Source organism: Apis laboriosa, unplaced genomic scaffold, assembly GCF_014066325.1.
Source record: "Apis laboriosa isolate Shangri-la unplaced genomic scaffold, ASM1406632v1 scaffold66_cov157, whole genome shotgun sequence".
Lineage (NCBI taxonomy): Eukaryota > Metazoa > Arthropoda > Insecta > Hymenoptera > Apidae > Apis > Apis laboriosa.
The window spans coordinates 17,321-36,429 of NW_025224076.1; the positions used below are offsets into that span (position 1 = coordinate 17,321).

The 19,109-nt window shown below is 34.3% G+C and overlaps 3 protein-coding genes and 1 pseudogene across 4 annotated transcripts; all 4 read right to left on the reverse strand.

Annotated features, from left to right (window-relative positions):
• Positions 1-702: 702 nt before the first annotated feature.
• On the reverse strand, positions 703-3,123 carry LOC122718622 (annotated as a pseudogene).
• Positions 3,124-6,743: 3,620 nt separating this feature from the next.
• Positions 6,744-9,694, reverse strand: LOC122718627 (glucose dehydrogenase [FAD, quinone]-like). Its single transcript, XM_043943829.1, has 4 exons — positions 9,541-9,694; positions 8,948-9,323; positions 7,118-8,665; positions 6,744-6,999 (listed from the first exon to the last, which is right to left on the reverse strand). The coding sequence occupies exons 2-3, from the start codon at positions 9,287-9,289 to the stop codon at positions 7,139-7,141; spliced, it is 1,869 nt and encodes a 622-aa protein (XP_043799764.1). The 5' UTR covers positions 9,290-9,323; positions 9,541-9,694; the 3' UTR covers positions 6,744-6,999; positions 7,118-7,138.
• A 1,349-nt stretch (positions 9,695-11,043) lies between these two features.
• LOC122718626 (glucose dehydrogenase [FAD, quinone]-like) lies at positions 11,044-14,775 on the reverse strand. 2 transcript variants are annotated; one of them, XM_043943827.1, is made up of 3 exons: positions 13,838-14,775; positions 13,197-13,558; positions 11,044-12,760 (listed from the first exon to the last, which is right to left on the reverse strand). In XM_043943827.1, the coding sequence occupies exons 2-3, from the start codon at positions 13,536-13,538 to the stop codon at positions 11,234-11,236; spliced, it is 1,869 nt and encodes a 622-aa protein (XP_043799762.1). In that variant the 5' UTR covers positions 13,539-13,558; positions 13,838-14,775; the 3' UTR covers positions 11,044-11,233. The 2 variants fall into 2 exon arrangements, with proteins under 2 accessions (XP_043799762.1, XP_043799763.1); XM_043943828.1 differs by having other exon boundaries at positions 13,197-13,569.
• Positions 14,776-15,191: 416 nt separating this feature from the next.
• LOC122718628 (glucose dehydrogenase [FAD, quinone]-like) lies at positions 15,192-18,981 on the reverse strand. The gene is made up of 3 exons (XM_043943830.1): positions 18,884-18,981; positions 18,028-18,395; positions 15,192-17,197 (listed from the first exon to the last, which is right to left on the reverse strand). The coding sequence occupies exons 2-3, from the start codon at positions 18,367-18,369 to the stop codon at positions 15,677-15,679; spliced, it is 1,863 nt and encodes a 620-aa protein (XP_043799765.1). The 5' UTR covers positions 18,370-18,395; positions 18,884-18,981; the 3' UTR covers positions 15,192-15,676.
• Positions 18,982-19,109: the final 128 nt, after the last annotated feature.

Here is a 19,109-nt window from a genome sequence, read left to right on the forward strand (position 1 = left end):
TTAATTACCATTTAATTATTGCTCGTGGCCTCGTGTGCGCCACATATTGGTACACGCAATTGCTACTCACCTCACCTAATTCAAATTCGAGACGATACACGAGACCCATCGCGCCACCGTATTCACGATACAGACGTATCAATCTTTGTAATTTAATTTTCTTTCGGTTGCGCTTATGGGTGGAGCAATTAAAGAGACGCGATTCATTGCTCTTTGGTGGATGATTGTTGTTGGAGTGCCCGCTCCATCATCCGCTCCATTTCCTTTTCTTATTTTTCTCTCGCGAGATAAATATCAATTTTAATTACATCTCTCGATTTCTTCGATTTCCTTTTTCTCAATAAGGGGAATGAAATAATTCGAAAACAATTTAATAATTTAGTAGCTTAGCGATTTGATGTTGTTAATTACCTTTTCACAATTTTGTAATACATTGGATAATTTAGATCAGAAATTTATTAATTACTACTCGTGGAATTTACAGAATTTGTACAAATCTTCGAAATTTCTCATTCGAAAATATAGACATTGCAATCTAATGTATTTATCGTGTAAGAAACTCAATTATGTGATCTTTTTCTTCATCACTTTCATCATTCTAATCACAAAAAATCAGCTTTGCTACACAAAAAAATACGAAACCAATTAAAAATAATCAACTTAAAAATTCCAAAGTATTCTAAATATTTCCAAACCACTTACCTTATCGCTAGAAACTCGAAACCAATAACAGTGACCAATAATTCCAATACAATATCTCATTTTTCCAGACGCTTGAGACCTACAAAACACAATTTATATAAAAACCTTAAATATTTTCTCGATCTCGTATCATCAAGCCGCAAAAGGAGCCACGAAGAAAGAAGCAATACGAATAAGAAAAAAAGCATAAGGAGGCATTGGGGGACGTCGAACTGAGTCGAACGAGCGGAGGAGAGACTTTTGCACCGAGAAATGAACAGGCGCGTTTTATTCATGGACGGGGGATGCCTAGATGCCAAGATCGTTATTCCGCTTATGCACCATTCCAGAATTTCCGAATTCGGATAGCAGCGAGACGATCGACGAGCATTTTAACGGCCGAATTATTGAAATAAATTGTGGCTGGCCGCCGTTCGTATCGCGCCTATTTGTAGCGGGAAGTCCAATCAGCTGGCTTCGTATATTCCCGTGCCGACTTGTTGACCGCGTTTTTCCTCAGAGAGAGCACCAACCTGTCTGGATGGGCGCGTTATACCAGCTGCTGCTATGTATACCTCGTGTATATATGTGTCGCGGTCTCTCGTTTCACTTGTTTATTAATTGTATTTTATGCGAATTCGTTTTGTTCCTGATGTGTTCTCTGAAATATGCTCCTTTTTATATTTGTGAAGGCAAGAAAGGAACAATTTTATTTATAATAGGGATGATCGTATCACATTTTTAAGTTGAGAGTTATCGAAATTATTCAAGTACGTATTATATTAAAATATTCGTTTTTTTTTTTGTTTACTTTATTCTTTTTGAATATTAAAATTGTCACAATTTCTGTGTCGCGTCTACTTAACTTTATTTCCAATTAATTTATATTATTCAAAAGGAAAATTATTTATTTGGAACCGTTGTAATACCGTTCAAAATTATATATACACTTTTCTCAAAATTTTCTCAGAAATGTGTATATCGAGAAAATATGTCTTCAAATCCTTTTCGATATTTCTTCGTTATTTCCTGATCGAGTTCATAATCCGTTCACGAACTACGTTAAAAGCAACGAACCATTCGTGCACACGTCCACTCTCGAGTAGGAGGGCCATAATAAGCATCTTATCTTAACCGGAATTCGCGGAATCTTATATTATTTCATCGGCCATAACACCCCGCCATCCCATTTTAGATAGAACTTCCGAATCCGCATATCTAATTTCTTCTTAGTCCCAAGGACGTCACACCTTCAATCTCGTCTCCCCACGAACGAACGATATTCTCTTCCACTTTCCAAGAAGAAATTCAAAGGAGAAAAAAATATTTTCAAAAGGTAGACAAACAACAAAATAATCGGGGAAGGGAGTGAGATAAAAGTTGAAGCGGGGCCCGCGTTATTATGCTTGGTAACCAGCTAATAAAATTTGTTTCGTGTTCCGATGCGGCGAGCGGACAGGTTCGCTTCCAAAGAATCCAAAGTCGCTTCCAGAGAATCGCCCGTTTCCCGACTTCTTTATTTCCACGCTTCAACGAGTTTCCTTTTGTCGATTTTTCTACGAGCAAGCGTGGGCTCGTTTATTCCCCATTATCTTGTTGCGCGCGTTTTTCGTCCAATCCCGGGCCGAGCACTTTTGAAACGAGTTTTCTCCGATTCACGTGGGAAAGATACGCGTCAGCGCGTGTCACGAGCGTTGCTCGAACGTTAGAGGGACGATGGATATATTGGGAAACGCTTCAAATTTATTATACAGGACGGTTTTGAGTAAAGATGGTGGAATTTGGAAATAAAAAAAAAATTGTGGCGTCGAATGAAAAAGCGAAGATATAAAGAATATTAGAGCAACAATTTTTAACGTATTACTGTTACTCTTCTGTTACTCTTCTCTGGCTCTTAAATTATTATAACGTGGGAAGAAAATTCGAATCGATTCTTATGTATCTTTCGCGCGAAGAAAGAAATTTCAAGATCGATTCTTCGAAAAGGAAGAATTGTTAAAAATTGTCTTTTCACGCTCTACGATTTAAATTTGCATTATCAGATACAGGTTGTTGTGAATAAAATTTCGTGTAATGGTGCGTGTTGTATCAGTTCACTATTTGCATATCTTTGTCGTCGAACCAAGGAATTTATATCGTGGGGTTTTACGTTGGATCAGATACGGATTGGTGTGAATGAAAATTTGTGTAAACGTCGTTGTATCGATTCCCTATTTGCATATTTTCGTGATCGTCCAATATCGGATCAGATACTGGATGAATGAAAATTTGTGTAATGATCGTTTGTTCCATCGATTCACTGTTTGCATATTTTCATGGCCAGATAAGAGAATTTTATCAATAGATATTGAATAAAAATATCAAACGGGGGGAGAAAAATAATATGGAATAAAAATTTGTTGTAAATTGTGATTCGCTATACAGTGGGTTCACCATTTGCATGTTTTTGTAATCGAGTAACAAAGTTTATTTGCGCAGATAAAATTGTATTAAGCGGATGAAAATCTGTAACATACGTAATATTTTATATTTGCTTATTATCCTTTTTTTATATTGATTGTAATCTTATTACCATCAAAAGGTCTTACGATTCGAAGATACAACTGTAAAGTCTGAAATCTTATGTGGCCAAGTAGAAAAGTCCCGTTCTTGATCGGACGTAGATCAATAATCACATTTACTTTATAATACTCGTTAAGTTCTGCATAGAAATTCTTACATACGATTTTTTTTTCTTTTTCTAATATTTCTAAGAAGAAATCCTTTCCATATTTTCCTCATTGTTCTAATAAAATTCTAAAAAGTAAAATTTATAGAGAAATTTCCATAAACCATTTCTTAAATCGAATAGATACTCATCATTAAACTGAATAAATATTTGTACGTTTATACAAAATTTACAGTGTATTCATCATTGGTATTTTTTTCTCTTTCATACCTTTTCTTGGATCTTCATATTCTTTCAATTTTCCTCTTCAATTCTCTTCGACCAAAACATTTTTTTTATTTTTTCGAAAAGGACACACCATAGGTAAGGCGACGCCGTTCCTCGTATTACACGCGTTTACGATCTCGATTCTGGGTTCTTCTCGCGGCTCCAGCCGAGGATTGGTTGCGTCATCGGTTTCGGTTTAGACCGTAAAGACCGTTTTATGCGAAAAGTCCGGGGCACACAATGGCGTGGTCGACTGGTTTCAAAGGTGCTCCTCGCCTCTCTCTTCCTCTCTTTTTCTCCCTCGCTGTACCTTCGTTTTTCTCGTGCGGCACAAGTCTCTCCGGCCCGGACACAATGGAGCAATTATAACGAGCAGACGAATACCGGGTAAACGAGGCGTAGTAATGAATTTGGTGTAGCCGCAATAAAAGCGTTCGTGAAACGTTTGCCCCGGCCGCGCTCTACCGGTTGCATAAATCTGGCCGACATAAATGCTAAATAATTCCACGGTAACGTGGAATATATACCCTCCCCTTTCTTCTCCCTTCCTTCGATCAGTCGCTGGCCGCTTCTGAATCGACCGTTATATTTGTTTCGAGGCTTAATGGTTCCACAAGAGCCGATCGTGCATTCGAGAAATAAATAGGTGGCGACTCGCTATGTGGAGGAAGTATATAGTTTCTTTAGACTGTTATTATTTGTTCGACCGATTTTCCGCGGCGCCAAGCTGGAAATGTTAGGCAAACTTTAGGCGTTTCGTTGCCAAATCTCGTTCTATCATTTGTTCTATCATTGTCTTCGCGGCGCGGAAACGTGGTTTCGGGCCATTATTCGGGTAGAAATGAAATTACATTCGTTGCTTGTTTATTTATTATTTAAATGGAATTTCTCTCAATTCCTTAAACACCGATCCGTTTTACAAAAGTATTGGAATTCCCGAATTTATCTATTTTATTATCGATTCAGTGATCGATCATTATAATATCGTGATTACGAAGAAAATCGGGACGATACAAAATTTTCAAAATTTAACTTTTATTATTAGATTAATTAGAATTTTTATGTAACTATAAAATATATTCAAATATTGAAAATACACAAAAAATATATATAATAGTTAAATTAAACTCCTATATACTTCATATCGCAACAACAAGTCATTGTATTCATTTAAAGTCAACTTTTCATAAAAAAATAATGCAAAAAGAAATTAAAAATTTTCAATCAAAATCCACTCAAAAAATAAAGAAAATCATACCATTGAAGTCATTTTTTGGATTATCCCGATATCTCGATCCGTTGCCGAGATATACGGGTTCAAAGTTTCCATAGCGTTTAATATAGGGCGAAAATTATGAATGGGCTTGTGACCTAGTGACCTACATTTTTTCCTGGAAACGCGTACTACTTTTTCTAGGAATCGCGTCTGCCGCTTATCTGGAATTTGGGATAGGTCAGTGAGGCGAGGTGCGAGCGAGAGATCCGAATAACCGCAAAGGACAGAGATAGTAAACAATTAAAAATTACCTTTTCCTTTATACGACGATATCTCGGCAACCGGAAGTCGTATCGAGATAAATAAAAAAGCATTTTAAAGAGGAAGAATCCGCGCTTCTAATGGTCTTTGATTCGTTCACCGGAAGTAATTATCTTCCGAGTTATAGCGTTTCAAAGTTTTCCTAATTTTAATAGGATTTAATAGGATTTAAAGTATATGATTAAAAATTACCTTTTCTTTAAAAGATGATATCTCGGGAACCGGAAGTCGTATCGGGATAAACAAAAAAGCGTTTTAAAGAGTAAGATTCCACGCCTCTAATGATCTTTCATCCATTGACTCGGCATCATTATCTTCGGAGTTATAGCGGATCAAAGTTTTTCTAATTTTAATAGGATTTGATTAGTTTTAAGATGCATAATTGAAAATTATTTTTTTCTTGATGATGATGACATGATAATATCTTAAGAAACGGAAGTTTAAATAGAAAAATTCTGCGCTTTTAAAGAAAAAGGAATAGTAAAAACAAAGGATTATCGATATTTGATTGTAGCTTCGTTCCTTTTTTTTTAAATCCAAAATTCTCTCTCTATTCAAAATAATTTTTCCCTCGTTTAATTTTACAATACCGATGCACTGTTTCACGTGCGAGAAACACATCGTTCGCATGACTGTTCTCAGGAAAATTCCCTGGTTTTTACACCGTGCCTTGCCTCTGAGGGAATTATAAAGAAGTATAATCGTCCAAAGTACATTTATACCATACCATTTATAATTTTGTAAGAGTCCCAGAACATACATTCCGTATGGGATGACCACGTATGGGAACACGTGAGAGGTATTTATTATTATTATATGCTAGGAAATGAATTGAGTGATGGAAAAAAGAAAAGACACGCGTAAGAGAAGATTCTCCCTTCTTTTTTTCTTTTCTTTTCGTAACGCTCACTTTTTATAACTTTTATTACAAATAGGGTAATTTGGAGTGCAAACAAGCATTCTTTCATGTTTCTCATCGTTCATTATGATCGTTTAAGAGGCGAGGATAAGGCCGTGGATAGCGATGCTCGCACTTCATTCCAATCCGCTTAATTTATGCGGGAATCGTCCATGCGATTTCTGAAAGGCGTTTTCTTCCAGATTGTTTTTCCACCACGCCGGAAGCTTGGTAACTTTGTAAAAAGTTGAAAAGACAATGGTGTCTGATAAAACGAATGAGGAATTCGTGATCGATTGCTTTTTAAAGTAGTTTTCATTGGACCATCGAGATGTATATCTAAAATTTCATTTCTACATTTTATCTTCGTTATTTTAATTTAGAATTTAGAATTTTAATTTATCACATTTTATGCTTTCGAAGCTTTTCGTGTAAAATTGTGGAATTTGTTATTTTATCGCATAATGTTATTTTTGAACCACTCCATTGAGCCACTCCGAGTTGTGCATATTAATAAACTACTATTCAGATACGATTGCTCAATGGATTCTGCGTACCAGATGTGGCCAGCTTTGAAGTATGAACTAGCAATCTATCATAACGGTGTCAAGTGATTCAACATCATTAATTTCAAATGGACAGTGGTCATTCTGATTAGCGCCATCATACTTTGCGGAATTTGTGTTAGTTGAAAAAGATATCGAAAAAGATATTGACTCATTCTGTTATCTTTATTTGATCTTGATGATATAAAGATTTTTCAAATTAAAATCTCTATTTTTTTATATCGCATATTATTGTAGCTGGCATCCAGACATTTTCAAAACAAAATTTTTATCTTTTGTATAGTCAGCTGCATTTCCAGACTTTACACTTTCCGTTTTGTTTTTATATAGAATTACGTAAAATTTATATAATTACGTAAATTTTATATAACATCTGCAACATCTGCAATTAATGTTACAAGAAATTAATGTTACAAGAATTAATGTGAGAAAATAAGTAATGTTTTAAGGAGAAAGAATTATCTCAGAATAATTGAAAATGAAATTCTTTAAATACGTACATTCATATATTTCCATCTGTTTCACACCTTTATGCCCCAATCCTCTTTGATCAAATCCGCTCCCTTCTCGGCTATCATTATGGTAGGCGCATGGATATTTCCACTGATGATATTCGGCATGATCGATGCGTCGATCACCCGTAAATTCTTCACCTTGTGCACGTTTAACCTGTGATCGACAACCGTTCTCGGATCACTGGCTGGTCCCATTCTGCACGTGCAACACGCGTGATAATTCGAGGCGGACACGTGTCTGATCACGCATTCGTAACGCTCCTCTGTATCGGGCGTAAAATGGCGACATTCGGGGACATCGTAAATATTAAACTCCATCCCGTATTTCTTCAACGCTGTAGTGTTCAACAAACTCTTGACGATGGGCAAAACTTTCATCATCTTTTTCCAATCATCGGCCACGGTGTAATAATTCGAGTAGATCTTCACTTCTTCAGCCGGATCGGCGTTCCTCAATTTGATCTCGCCCCGACTCTTTGGATTCATCAACGAGCTGTAAATGGTGATCAAATCCCTTCTCTTGATCTCGTCCAGCATTATCCGCGTGATCTCATCGTTCGCATTGTAAGAAGCCATCGCCATCTTCATCGACCCCGTGTCCAACCGTTGAATTTGAGAGAACAATATCTGGATGTCCGGATACGGGGAATCAGGATCCTCCACGTTCACGTATCCGATCAGATCGTTGGCAAGGCTTGCCAACGAGCCTTTGCTCGTTTCCAAATACTCGTAAGCGGAGTTCAATTGATCTTTCTCGCTAGGGGCGGACGTAACCGACTCGTTCACGAACGAGTAATACATGCCGAACCATATCACGTGATCTTGAAGATTCTTTCCAACGGGCAGATCGACCAGAACGGGTATACCCAATTCCTTCAAGTGCTCTTTCGGCCCGATACCCGAGAGCATCAGTATCTGCGGGCTGACGATACTTCCCGCCGACACAATAACTTCCTTCGTCGCTCTCACCTCCACCGTTTCGTTGTTGCTCAAAGTGATTCGAACGCCGACAGCTCGTTCGCCCTCGAACAGAATCTTGTCCACTCTGCTCGACGTCATCACGTACAAGTTCTTCCTGTCTTTGACGGGAGTTAGATAAGCTTTCGAGCAACTTTCCCGTTTCCCTTGGTCGAGATTGCCCATCGTTCTTCCGAATCCCAGGTAACGATCACCGTTCACCGGATCGAGAATGGGATGGCCCGCTTCTCGAGCCGCTTCCAGAATGATATCCTCGAAGTTTGTCACGGTGTAGTTGAAGTATCTGATTCTAAGGGGACCGTCCGTCCCGCAATACTTGTCACCGTGTTCGGCCGTGAATTCGGGCGAGCAGCTCGACGACTTTCTGAAGTGAGGGAGCACTTCCTCGTAACTCCATCCGGGATTCCCCTCGCTCGCCCAACCGTCGAAGTCCTTTCGATTCCCTAAGATGTATATCATCCCGTTGATGTCCGAACTTCCGCCAACTCCTTTACCTTTCGACCATTTGCATTGTTTGTCCCTCATACTCAGGCAGATACCCTCTTGCGGCTCGAGCTTTCGCGTTTTGAATAGAAATGATTAAAAATTAATCGATCGTAGAAATTTCTCGTTATACAAGTACAACGTGTATAATAAAAAGATATGCATGATTTTTTATGTATCTAATTTGTAAAAACTTTATTATTCGAATTCGAATAATAAATTGATATATATTCTCTTATTCGGAATAAAAATATTCTATATTGGAATATTCAGGTTATTCGAATTATCTCTCTAGAAAGTGAGAGAGTATTAAAGACGAATGAAAGATCGTTAAAATTATTCGATTCCACTTACCGCATAGCGATAATCTTGCGATCCGCCTAAGATACTGAAGTAGAGACCAGGTGATACGGTCTCGGGTAAAGGGTACCCTCCTCTTTCGATTAACAGAACGTTCCAATCCTCCACTTCCGTTAACCTGCGTGCCAAAACGGATCCCGCGCTCCCAGCACCAATTATCACAAAATCGAACTCCATTTTCGAATTTAAAATCTCGTCTTTGCGATCTCTAGGGTATTCGCCCGTATTGCTCAATCCGCAACGGGATGCGATTAACGTTTGTATCAGCATGGCGAAAACGGAGGCTGGCGACGATTGCAACGCCGACGAGCAAGTCCCCCTCATACACGATTCCATGTTTCCGTGTGTTTATTCAAGGGAAATTAATAATCTGAAAATGATAAGGTAAAAGTGTAAGTAAATTTAGATGGAAAATTGTTGTAATTTAATTTTAAATTTTTATATGTCTTTTTGAATATTATTATTACAGATAAATATTTTATTGGAAAAATATTTTATATTTATATCTAATTTAAATAAGATTAAAATTTTAATATTTTAATGAGGCTATTTTTATAGGAAATTAATATTAAGAGAATTTAATTTACCTTATTTAACTTATCTGTATATTCTGTGACATTTGTCGTAAATTTTTTTGTTCGAAATTTATGAAATTGATCTTCATATGCACTTCTTTTTTCAAAGTGCATTTAATCGTGTATGATACGACAAAGCTATATATATATATATATATATGTATATGTACTTAAACTTCTCCCTCCTTTTGTATTAAAGTTATACGATACAATGTAATTATCTTCTTGATTTTACATATACATATAAGTAAAAAAAATTTCCGGATAAGCCAATTTTTTTTTTGTTTTAATAAATGTTAATAATTATCCAATGAATAACTGCTTATTATTAAATATTTAATTCTTTTTTCTGAAGATTGAAAATTTAAAGGAAAAATCAATAAATTCTTTAAATATTTTTAAATCAACATTTATCGAACTTCAAATTAAATATTTTTCCAATGTAAAAAATACTTAAATATCTCTTCGAAATGCGTATAAATATTTTCTTTAAATGCTTATCCATGATTTGCAAAATGCAAAACCTATACTAAAGTATCAATTAAAGTGAATAATGAATAGGTATCAATTACTCTAATGAGTATTTAAAAATATTTTGTTTACGTTTTCTTTTGAAAGAATAAAATATATTTAAAAATGACGTCTATTCTCATAACTCTTCGTTTCACTATCATAGAATATTGCTGCCATTTATAATTATACGTATAATAATGAATAATTATACATATATTATACATATATTAATATAACAATAATTAATTTAATTGATATTATATTATATAAATATTTAGCGACATCTAATTATGTAAAATGTGCAATATTATTTAAAGTTTGATGTATTATTTATCGATAAAAAAAGATATGTTAAAATAATGCTAAATGAACGTAAATTAAGTGCAATTTGACAAAACAAAATTTATCACAAAAAAAGTACGGTGTATTTTTAAATAATATTCTAAAAAAAAAAAAAAATTCCTATTTAAAGGAGATACATTAGTTCTTCCGTGTAAAAGTTATAAAAAGTTTATATTATTTTTGAAAGAAAATCTGTGAGAATTTTATTGTACGTTATTATAGCTGGTATCGAGACGTTTTCAAAACATACTTTTCGAACAAATTATTTATATATATGGATATTTTAATCTTTTTTTTTTAAATTGCCATCTTATCTGTATTTGTCAAACTTTATGCTTTTAGATTTTTGAAAAATATTTTCACGGAAATTTTTTAATGAATAATGTCTTTAAATTAAAATAATAATAATAATAATAATAACGAATCAATGTGAATTACATAAATGACTAACACAATCTATACTCTTCAATATCCATATATAACTTTTATTTAAAATTCATCTCATCTGTATAATTCCAACAATTGACCATTACTTATAAATTATACATAAGAAAATCATGCATGTGTACATGTATATGTATGTGCATACAAATTATAAATCATTGAATAATATATTTATTATATATAAAAACAAAAACAGTGTAAGAGAAAAAGATCAGCCTATTTTTATATTGTAATTTATTTAATTACATTGTAGATATTATAATTCCTTCATTAGTTATAGATTTACGATATTATTATCAATATTTTCTTTGCTATATATTTTGTGAGAAGCCAGATATAGATATACATATATATATATATATATATATATATGTATTACGAAATGCATCGTATGTAATAGAATCCTTCATACTCGTATCCCCCAATCCTGTTTAATCAAATCCGCTCCCTTCTCAGCGATCATCATGGTAGGCGCATGTATATTTGCGCTGGTGATGTTCGGCATGATCGACGAATCGATAACACGTAAATTCGTCACTCCGTGGACCCTCAATCTGGCGTCCACAACCGTTCTGGAATCATTGGCTGGCCCCATTCTGTTCGAGCAACACGCGTGATAATTCGTGCCAGTGGCGTGTCTAATGTTGCATTCGTAATATTCCTCTGTATCGGCGGTTATGTTGCGACATTGGGGAATATCGTAGGTGTGGAACTTGGCTTTATACTTCTGCAAGATCGTCGTGTTCAATAAACTCTTCAACGTTGGCACGGCTTTCATCAATCTCTTCCAATCGTCCGCCACCGTGAAATAATTCGAGTAAATCTTTACCCGCTCGGCTGGATCGGCGCTACGCAATTCGATCACCCCTCGACTCGACGGTCTCATTAACGAGGCGTAAGCGGTGATCAAGCTACTCTTCATGATCTCGTCCGTCATTATTTGTAAAATTTCATCATTCACGTCGTAAGAATGCAACAAACTGTTCAACCCGTTCTTGTCGTAACGTTGAACTTGGGAGAACAATAATTGCACTTCCGGATATATGGATTTAGGATCGATAGGATTGATGAACGCGACGAGGTCGTTGGCGAGGGTGGTCAACGGGCCGGTATCGAATTCCAAATACTCGTAAGCGGAGTCCAATTGATCCTTCTCGGTGGGGGCGGACGTCACCGAATCGTTCACGATAGAGTAATACAGGCCGAACCATATCACGTGATCTTGAAGATTCTTTCCAACGGGCAAATCGACCAGAACGGGTATACCCAATTTGTTCAAGTGCTCTTTCGGCCCGATACCCGAGAGCATCAGTAACTGCGGACTCACCATAGTCCCGGTCGAGAGGATCACTTCCTTCGTCGCTCTCACTTTCACCGATTTGTTATTGCTCAAAGTGATTTGAACGCCGACAGCGCGTTTACCCTCGAACAGAATCTTGTCCGCTCTGGTCGACGTTATCACGTGCAAGTTCTTCCTGTTTCTGACGGGACTTAGGAAAGCTTTCGAGCAACTTTGTCGCCTTCCTTCGTCGAGGGTGCCCAACACTCTTCCGAATCCCAGGTAACGATCACCGTTCACAGCTTTGAGAATGGGATGGCCCGCTTCTTGTGCCGCTTCCAGAATTACATCCTCGAAGTCTGTCACGGTGTAATTGTAATATCTGACTCTGAGGGGACCGTCCGTCCCGCAATACTTGTCACCGTGTTCGGCTATGTATTCGGGCGAGCAGCTTATGGACTTTCTGAAGTAAGGGAGTACTTCCTCGAAGTTCCATCCAGGATTTCCCTGACTCGCCCAACCGTCGAAGTCCCTTCGATTCCCGAAGATGTGTATCATCCCGTTGATCACCGAGCTTCCCCCAAGTGCTTTACCCCTCGACCATTTACATCGTTTGTTTTTGACACTCAGACAGATGCCTTCTTGTGGCTCGATCTTTTAATTAAAAGCAATAAAAAAGAAAGTTTTTTTTTTTTTTTGAATATGAACGATATATAATAGAATAATTATAGCTCGTAATTTCATTCATAAAACATTTTATATCGCGTTAGAATGAAGAGTGAATTCGATATAAGTAGGTTAAAAAAAGACAATCATATCAATAAATATAATTTGTGTCGGAATAAATGATGTAGGAATTTTAATTTAAAAATTTGGAAACCTCTATGAGAAGATAGAGAGAGAACGTAATGTTTTTGTATTCATAATTTTTCAAAAATAAAATTTCTCGCAATCTAATATATTTTTTATTGTATGAGTTTTCTTAATAAGAATTAACAATTACAAAATTTAATCAATATTTATAATTTTCCAAGCAAGTTGGAAAATTTCGTATAAAAGATAATCGTTCGAATTATTTAATTCTACATACCGCGTAATAATAATCTTGCGGTCCACCCAAGTTGCTGTTGAACAGGCCAGGTGGTACGGTTTCAGGTAAGGGATCCACTCCTCTTTCGATTAACAAAACGTTCCAATCCTCCACTTCCGTTAATCTGCGAGCCAAAATAGATCCCGCGCTTCCACCACCAACGATCACAAAATCGAACTCCATTCCCGAATTTAAAATTTCCTCTTCGTTACTTCTGGGATATTTGTCCGTATTGCTTAATCCGCAACGGGATGCGATTAACGTTTGTATCAGCATAGTGAAAACGGAAGCTGGCGATGATTGCAACGCCGAGGAGCAAGTCCCCCTCGCACACGATTCCATGTTTCCGTGTATTTATTCAACTAGAATTAATCTAGATTAAGAAATTTGAATGGAAATAATAATAACGAGAACAATAGGTGAAAAATTTTGAATCTAAATAATTTTATATATAAGAAAGTATCTAATATGCGGTCTCAAAATAACATTTAAATTTAATTTAATTTTTTATAATTTAAAATATAATTTGTTCTTTTGTTATTATTATTGACAATAATATTTTGGCAACAAATTCCAAATGTCTATGTTAGTTTAAAATATTATGAATAAAGTAAGACTTTTAAGAATAATTATATTATCACCTAAAAATACTTTAAACAAATTCCTCCCTGTACTATTTTCTTCAATATTCAAATAACGTTTGACGAATGTAACATGACAAAACTTTATATATACATATATATATATACATAAGTTTCTCCCTCTTCTTGTTTTTTATGTGGAATATAACGAAATTATCTCTTAGGCAGATAACTAAGTATATATCGTTCCCTTTCCCCTAATTATCTTGTAAGTAGATAAATAAGTATATATCTTTTCCCCTAATGTAAATGTTTAAGAATTAGGAGAAACTTTGTTTTTTTTATACTTATATTTTATTTCACAATGATAAAACATTTTACAATATTTTATAGTCAGTATATTTTAAAGTGGATTTTGAAGCAAATATTGTCATCTCAAGAATATTAATCTGAATAATTGCATTATTATATTGTACATTTAAAGTATAAAGTTAAACAATTATTGAATTTATGCTTCTGGTATAAAAAAGACGATAAAAAGATTCTTCGAAGAAATATTTTAACTTTGAGGGATTATAGTACTTATCGAGAGGAGCGAAAAACCAATATTTCATCATAAAAATAAATGACATAATTAACTTTCATTCTTAACGTTCATAAATTTCAGTATATTCATTGCATAATAGTAATAATAATAATAATAATAATTTGAATTGAATTGAAATAAGCAATCAATTGTTTCTTTTTTTCAATGGAAATTTCTGATAGAGTTGAAGGTCTCTATCTTTTAAAATAAAATAAAAATTTTAAAGAAAATATTAATAAATCCTTTAAATTTTTTTTAAAGGAATCTTTATTGAGTTAAAGTTTAAAAACTTATATTTTTTAAGATGATAAAAAAAGGTTTAATTACAAAAAATAAGATATGATAAATTTTATCGAAATTAATATCGAAAATTTCTTGAAAATGATTATATATAAGGAGTTGTCCTTGAATTAATGCACAATTATTTTTTTTTTATCAAAATCATTATACTAATGAATATTTTAAGTAGAATAATTGTTGTTTTTTTGTTTACATAAGAAAATGAAAAGTATTTAAAGACTTTCGTTTTGTTTGTTTTTCTTAAGTAAAACTACTTTAATTTTCTCATTTACGTAACAGACAGATTGTTACAGTTAGATAATTAATAAAATTTTATAAATATGTTTCTCAAATGAAAATTGATTGAGAATTTCAATTAAGATTATTATGTATTATAATAATAATAATTGAGTTTTTTCGATATGTTGAAAATATCATAATAATTCGACATAACAAATCATCACACAAATAATGTAATTTAATTTTCTTTGTGTTGAGAAATACTCTTCACTTTGTTCAAAAGATTTCCGGATCAAATCAAACACAATCTTTACATTTATTTATTTATTTTTATTTTGTCCCATTCGAAATAATCCCCATTCCTTATTAAATATATTTTCATCAAAGTTTCTTCCAGAAAACATTTTCAAAACTTTGTTTCCGTGATAACGTTTAAGTTCCCCAGAGAATTTTGTTTTATCCCTTTAATGCATTCAAATCGATATCTCCATACTAATTACTTTAATTGATCGTAAAAACTAGAAAACGATCTCCCCTGTTCGAATGCTCGTGAAATAAGACTCGAATTTTTTTCAAAAAGTTGCAAGAACAAGCTTTGGGATGTGGAATGAAGTATTATCATACTACAAAATCCAAGTGCAATTGAAAATTGTCATTCGTACGAACCTCGATTCACAAAAATAATTCAACAAACGTTAACATAAATATACATAACATTGTTGCACGTGTCGTATATATACATGCATAATAAAATAATAACACGTGCATCTCTATGATATCTCAATTTCTGATCTTTATATCATTACGCCCCAATCCTCTTTAATTATATCCGCTCCCTTCTCTCCGATCATTATAGTCGGCGCATTAGTATTCCCGCTCGTCACTTCCGGCATGATCGACGCGTCGATCACTCGCAAATTTTCGATACCGTACACTTTCAATCTCGAATCCACAACGGCTCTGGAATCGTTGGCCGGTCCCATCATGGCCGTTCCACACGGATGATACAACGTGGTAGACAAGTGTTTAAGATTGCATTCCCAATATTCATCGGTACCTGGCTTCGTGTGTCGACATCCGGGAATGTCAGGATAATATAATTTCATGCCGTACTTCTTCAGAGTCTTGGTGTTTAAGAAAGCCTTAACGATATCCACGGATTTCAACAACGTTTTGAAATCTTCCTTCTCGACGAAATAATTCGGATAAATCTTAACGGGATCGGCGGGATCGGTGCTACGCAACTCGAGTAAACCTCGGCTCAAAGGTTTCAATAATATAGGGAACCCAAAAATTATTTTCATTTCCTTGATATCCTTCCCAATCCTTTCTATCAGATCATTGTCCACGTTGAAGGAATGTAGGAATGATGTTAACTGGGTTAAATATTCTACTGGTATGAACATAAATTGAACATTCGGATACTTCGAATGAGGATCGTCCACGTTCACGAAACCGGTCAATTCGATTGGAAGGGTGTGTAACGGGCCAATATTTTGTTTCAAATACTCGTAAATGGCGTCCATCTGATTCTTCTCGTCGGGAGGAGGTGTCATCGATTCATTCGCATAGGTTAAGTAAAACGTTAACCACGACACGTGATCTTGAAGATTCCTCCCGACAGGCAGATCGACGAGAGTGGATATTCCCATTTCTTTCAAATGCTCCTTTGGCCCGATTCCCGAGAGCATCAGTATCTGCGGGCTGGCTATACTTCCCGCCGACAGAATCACTTCCTTCGTCGCTCTCACTTCCACCGTTTCGTTGTTGCTCAAAGTGATTCGTACACCGACAGCACGTTCATCCTCGAACAGAATCTTGTCCGCTCTGCTCGACGTCATTACGTACAGATTCTTTCTGTTTTTGACCGGGGAGAGGAAAGCTTTTGCACAATTTTGCCGTTGCCCATTGTCGAGGTTGCCCATCGCTCTTCCAAATCCGATAAAACGATCACCGTTCAATGGTTCGAGAATATCGTATCCCGCCTCGTGCGCGGCTTCCAACATTATATCTATCCCGTCTGATTCAGTGTAATTGTAATTTCTGATTCTTAAAGGGCCGTCTGTTCCGCAATATTCGGTACCATATTTGGCTATGTATTCGGATGAACAGCTCAACGATTTTCTAAAGTATGGAAGTACTTGTTCGTAATTCCATCCGGGGTTTCCTAAATTTGCCCAAGTGTCGTAGTCTCTTTTGTTACCAAAGATGTAGAACATGGCGTTGATAACGGAACTTCCACCAAGGGCTTTACCTTTCGACCATCTGCATCGTTTGTCGACTTGGCTCAAGCAGGCTTCTTCTTGATTCTCGACCTTTACACAGAAATGATTAAAATTAGATAAAGAAAAAAGATATGGAATGTTATGTTTTTTTTTTATTTCGTTTTAAAATAATTAATAATTAATATTGTATTTATTCGTTTTGAATCGTTGAAATTGTTGTAATAATACAAGTATTATGATGTAAGTAGGAAAATTTTCATTCTTAATCATTTTATATCGAAGAAAAATACACGAAGAAAAAATATTCTCGCAAAACTTGTGAGAATACGATATGAGGATTCAAGTATAATGTTAAACAAATATGAGCAAAAACAAGCAATTCCAGATTATTGCGAAAATAATTCTGATATTTAATTTAATGATTTGCTTCGATAATGATATAAAAATGTTATAAATCATATGAAGAATAAAAACAAGACAACGGAACAAATATCTTTTCGTTTCATAAAAAAATACAAATCTTATAAACAAATAATTTTTTACTATACCAATATTTTTAAAAAGAATGATAATTTTCATATCTATAAAAAAAAAAAAAAGAAAAATAAATAACGAAGAAAATCCTAACGTTTCAATACAAAATATACATCAAATACGATCTTCTTACATTTTTGTATGAAATATTTTTCCTATATGATGATCATTCACATTTCATATCATTTATACATAATTTATAAATCGTTATTGAAAAATGATAACTCATTATTATGATTCTCATATTTATAACACTTTTCTAAAGATAATTATTTTTTAGAAATAAAATTCCTATCGATTTTTTCAAAGACAGAGAAACATACATACGATTCTTTCTTTCTCTCTCTTTCTCTCTAAAATTAGCTTATTTTTGCTTTTGTTTTTACCTTGTAAGCATAATCCTGTGACAAACCCAAATTATTGGTGAAGAAAGCAGGAATCACGGTTTCGGGTAAAGGATACCCTCCTCTTTCGATTAACAGAACCTTCCAATCCTCCACTTCCGTTAATCTGCGAGCCAAAACAGATCCCGCGCTTCCACCACCAACGATCACAAAATCGAATTTCATTTTCGAACTTAAAATCTCTTGTGTGCGATCTTTGGGATATATATTCGGATTACTTAACCCATAATAGGATGCCTCCAACGTTTGTAGCAATAAAGTAAAGAGGCAAATTGGCGACGACTGTAGCATCGGCGAACAACTTCTGGCCATACACGATTCCATGTTTTTTTCGAGAATTAATGATTTCTCTGTAACAATATATTTTTATGAAATATAAAATATATTAATCGATAATATTTAGATGTTAATTCTTATTTTTATTTTTGATTTTTGAATATTTTGTAAAATAAAGTCGATAAATTTTATGGATTGAGCGATTGATGCAATTCAAATGATTCTTCTTGAATCATAATTTCAAAAATTATTTATTATTTGGATTGATTGTTGAATTTTCAAATGATATGAGCTATTGTATGTGTATTCATATATATATTTCGTATTAATTTTGTAATAATAATTAAGTAACGAGAATGTAAAAATTATATCATTTAAAAAGAATTAGAAAATTATATTATTTGACAGATATAAATATTATATTGTCAAATTTAATAATTATTTTTAAAAATTCCGAAATATATATCTTCATTTTTTCGTTTCAAATACGATTATAAAGATGAATACTAAAAATAAAACTAATTAATAAAATTAATTTAAAGAAAAAATTATTAATATTTACCTATTCGTTTATCCGTGCTCTTTGAAAGTTCTTCTTCTATTAACTTTTCTTCTTAGAAGATAAATACTAATTGAGCAACTATTTATTGCATTCGTTACTCCTAATCAGTAATCTGTTCTCTTCTTTTAAAATTTTCCTTAAGAGATTAAATCTGCAAATAAAGCAAATTTTTCCTCCTGATAGATTAAAACAAGTGAGATGTGAAATAATACGTAATACGAAATTA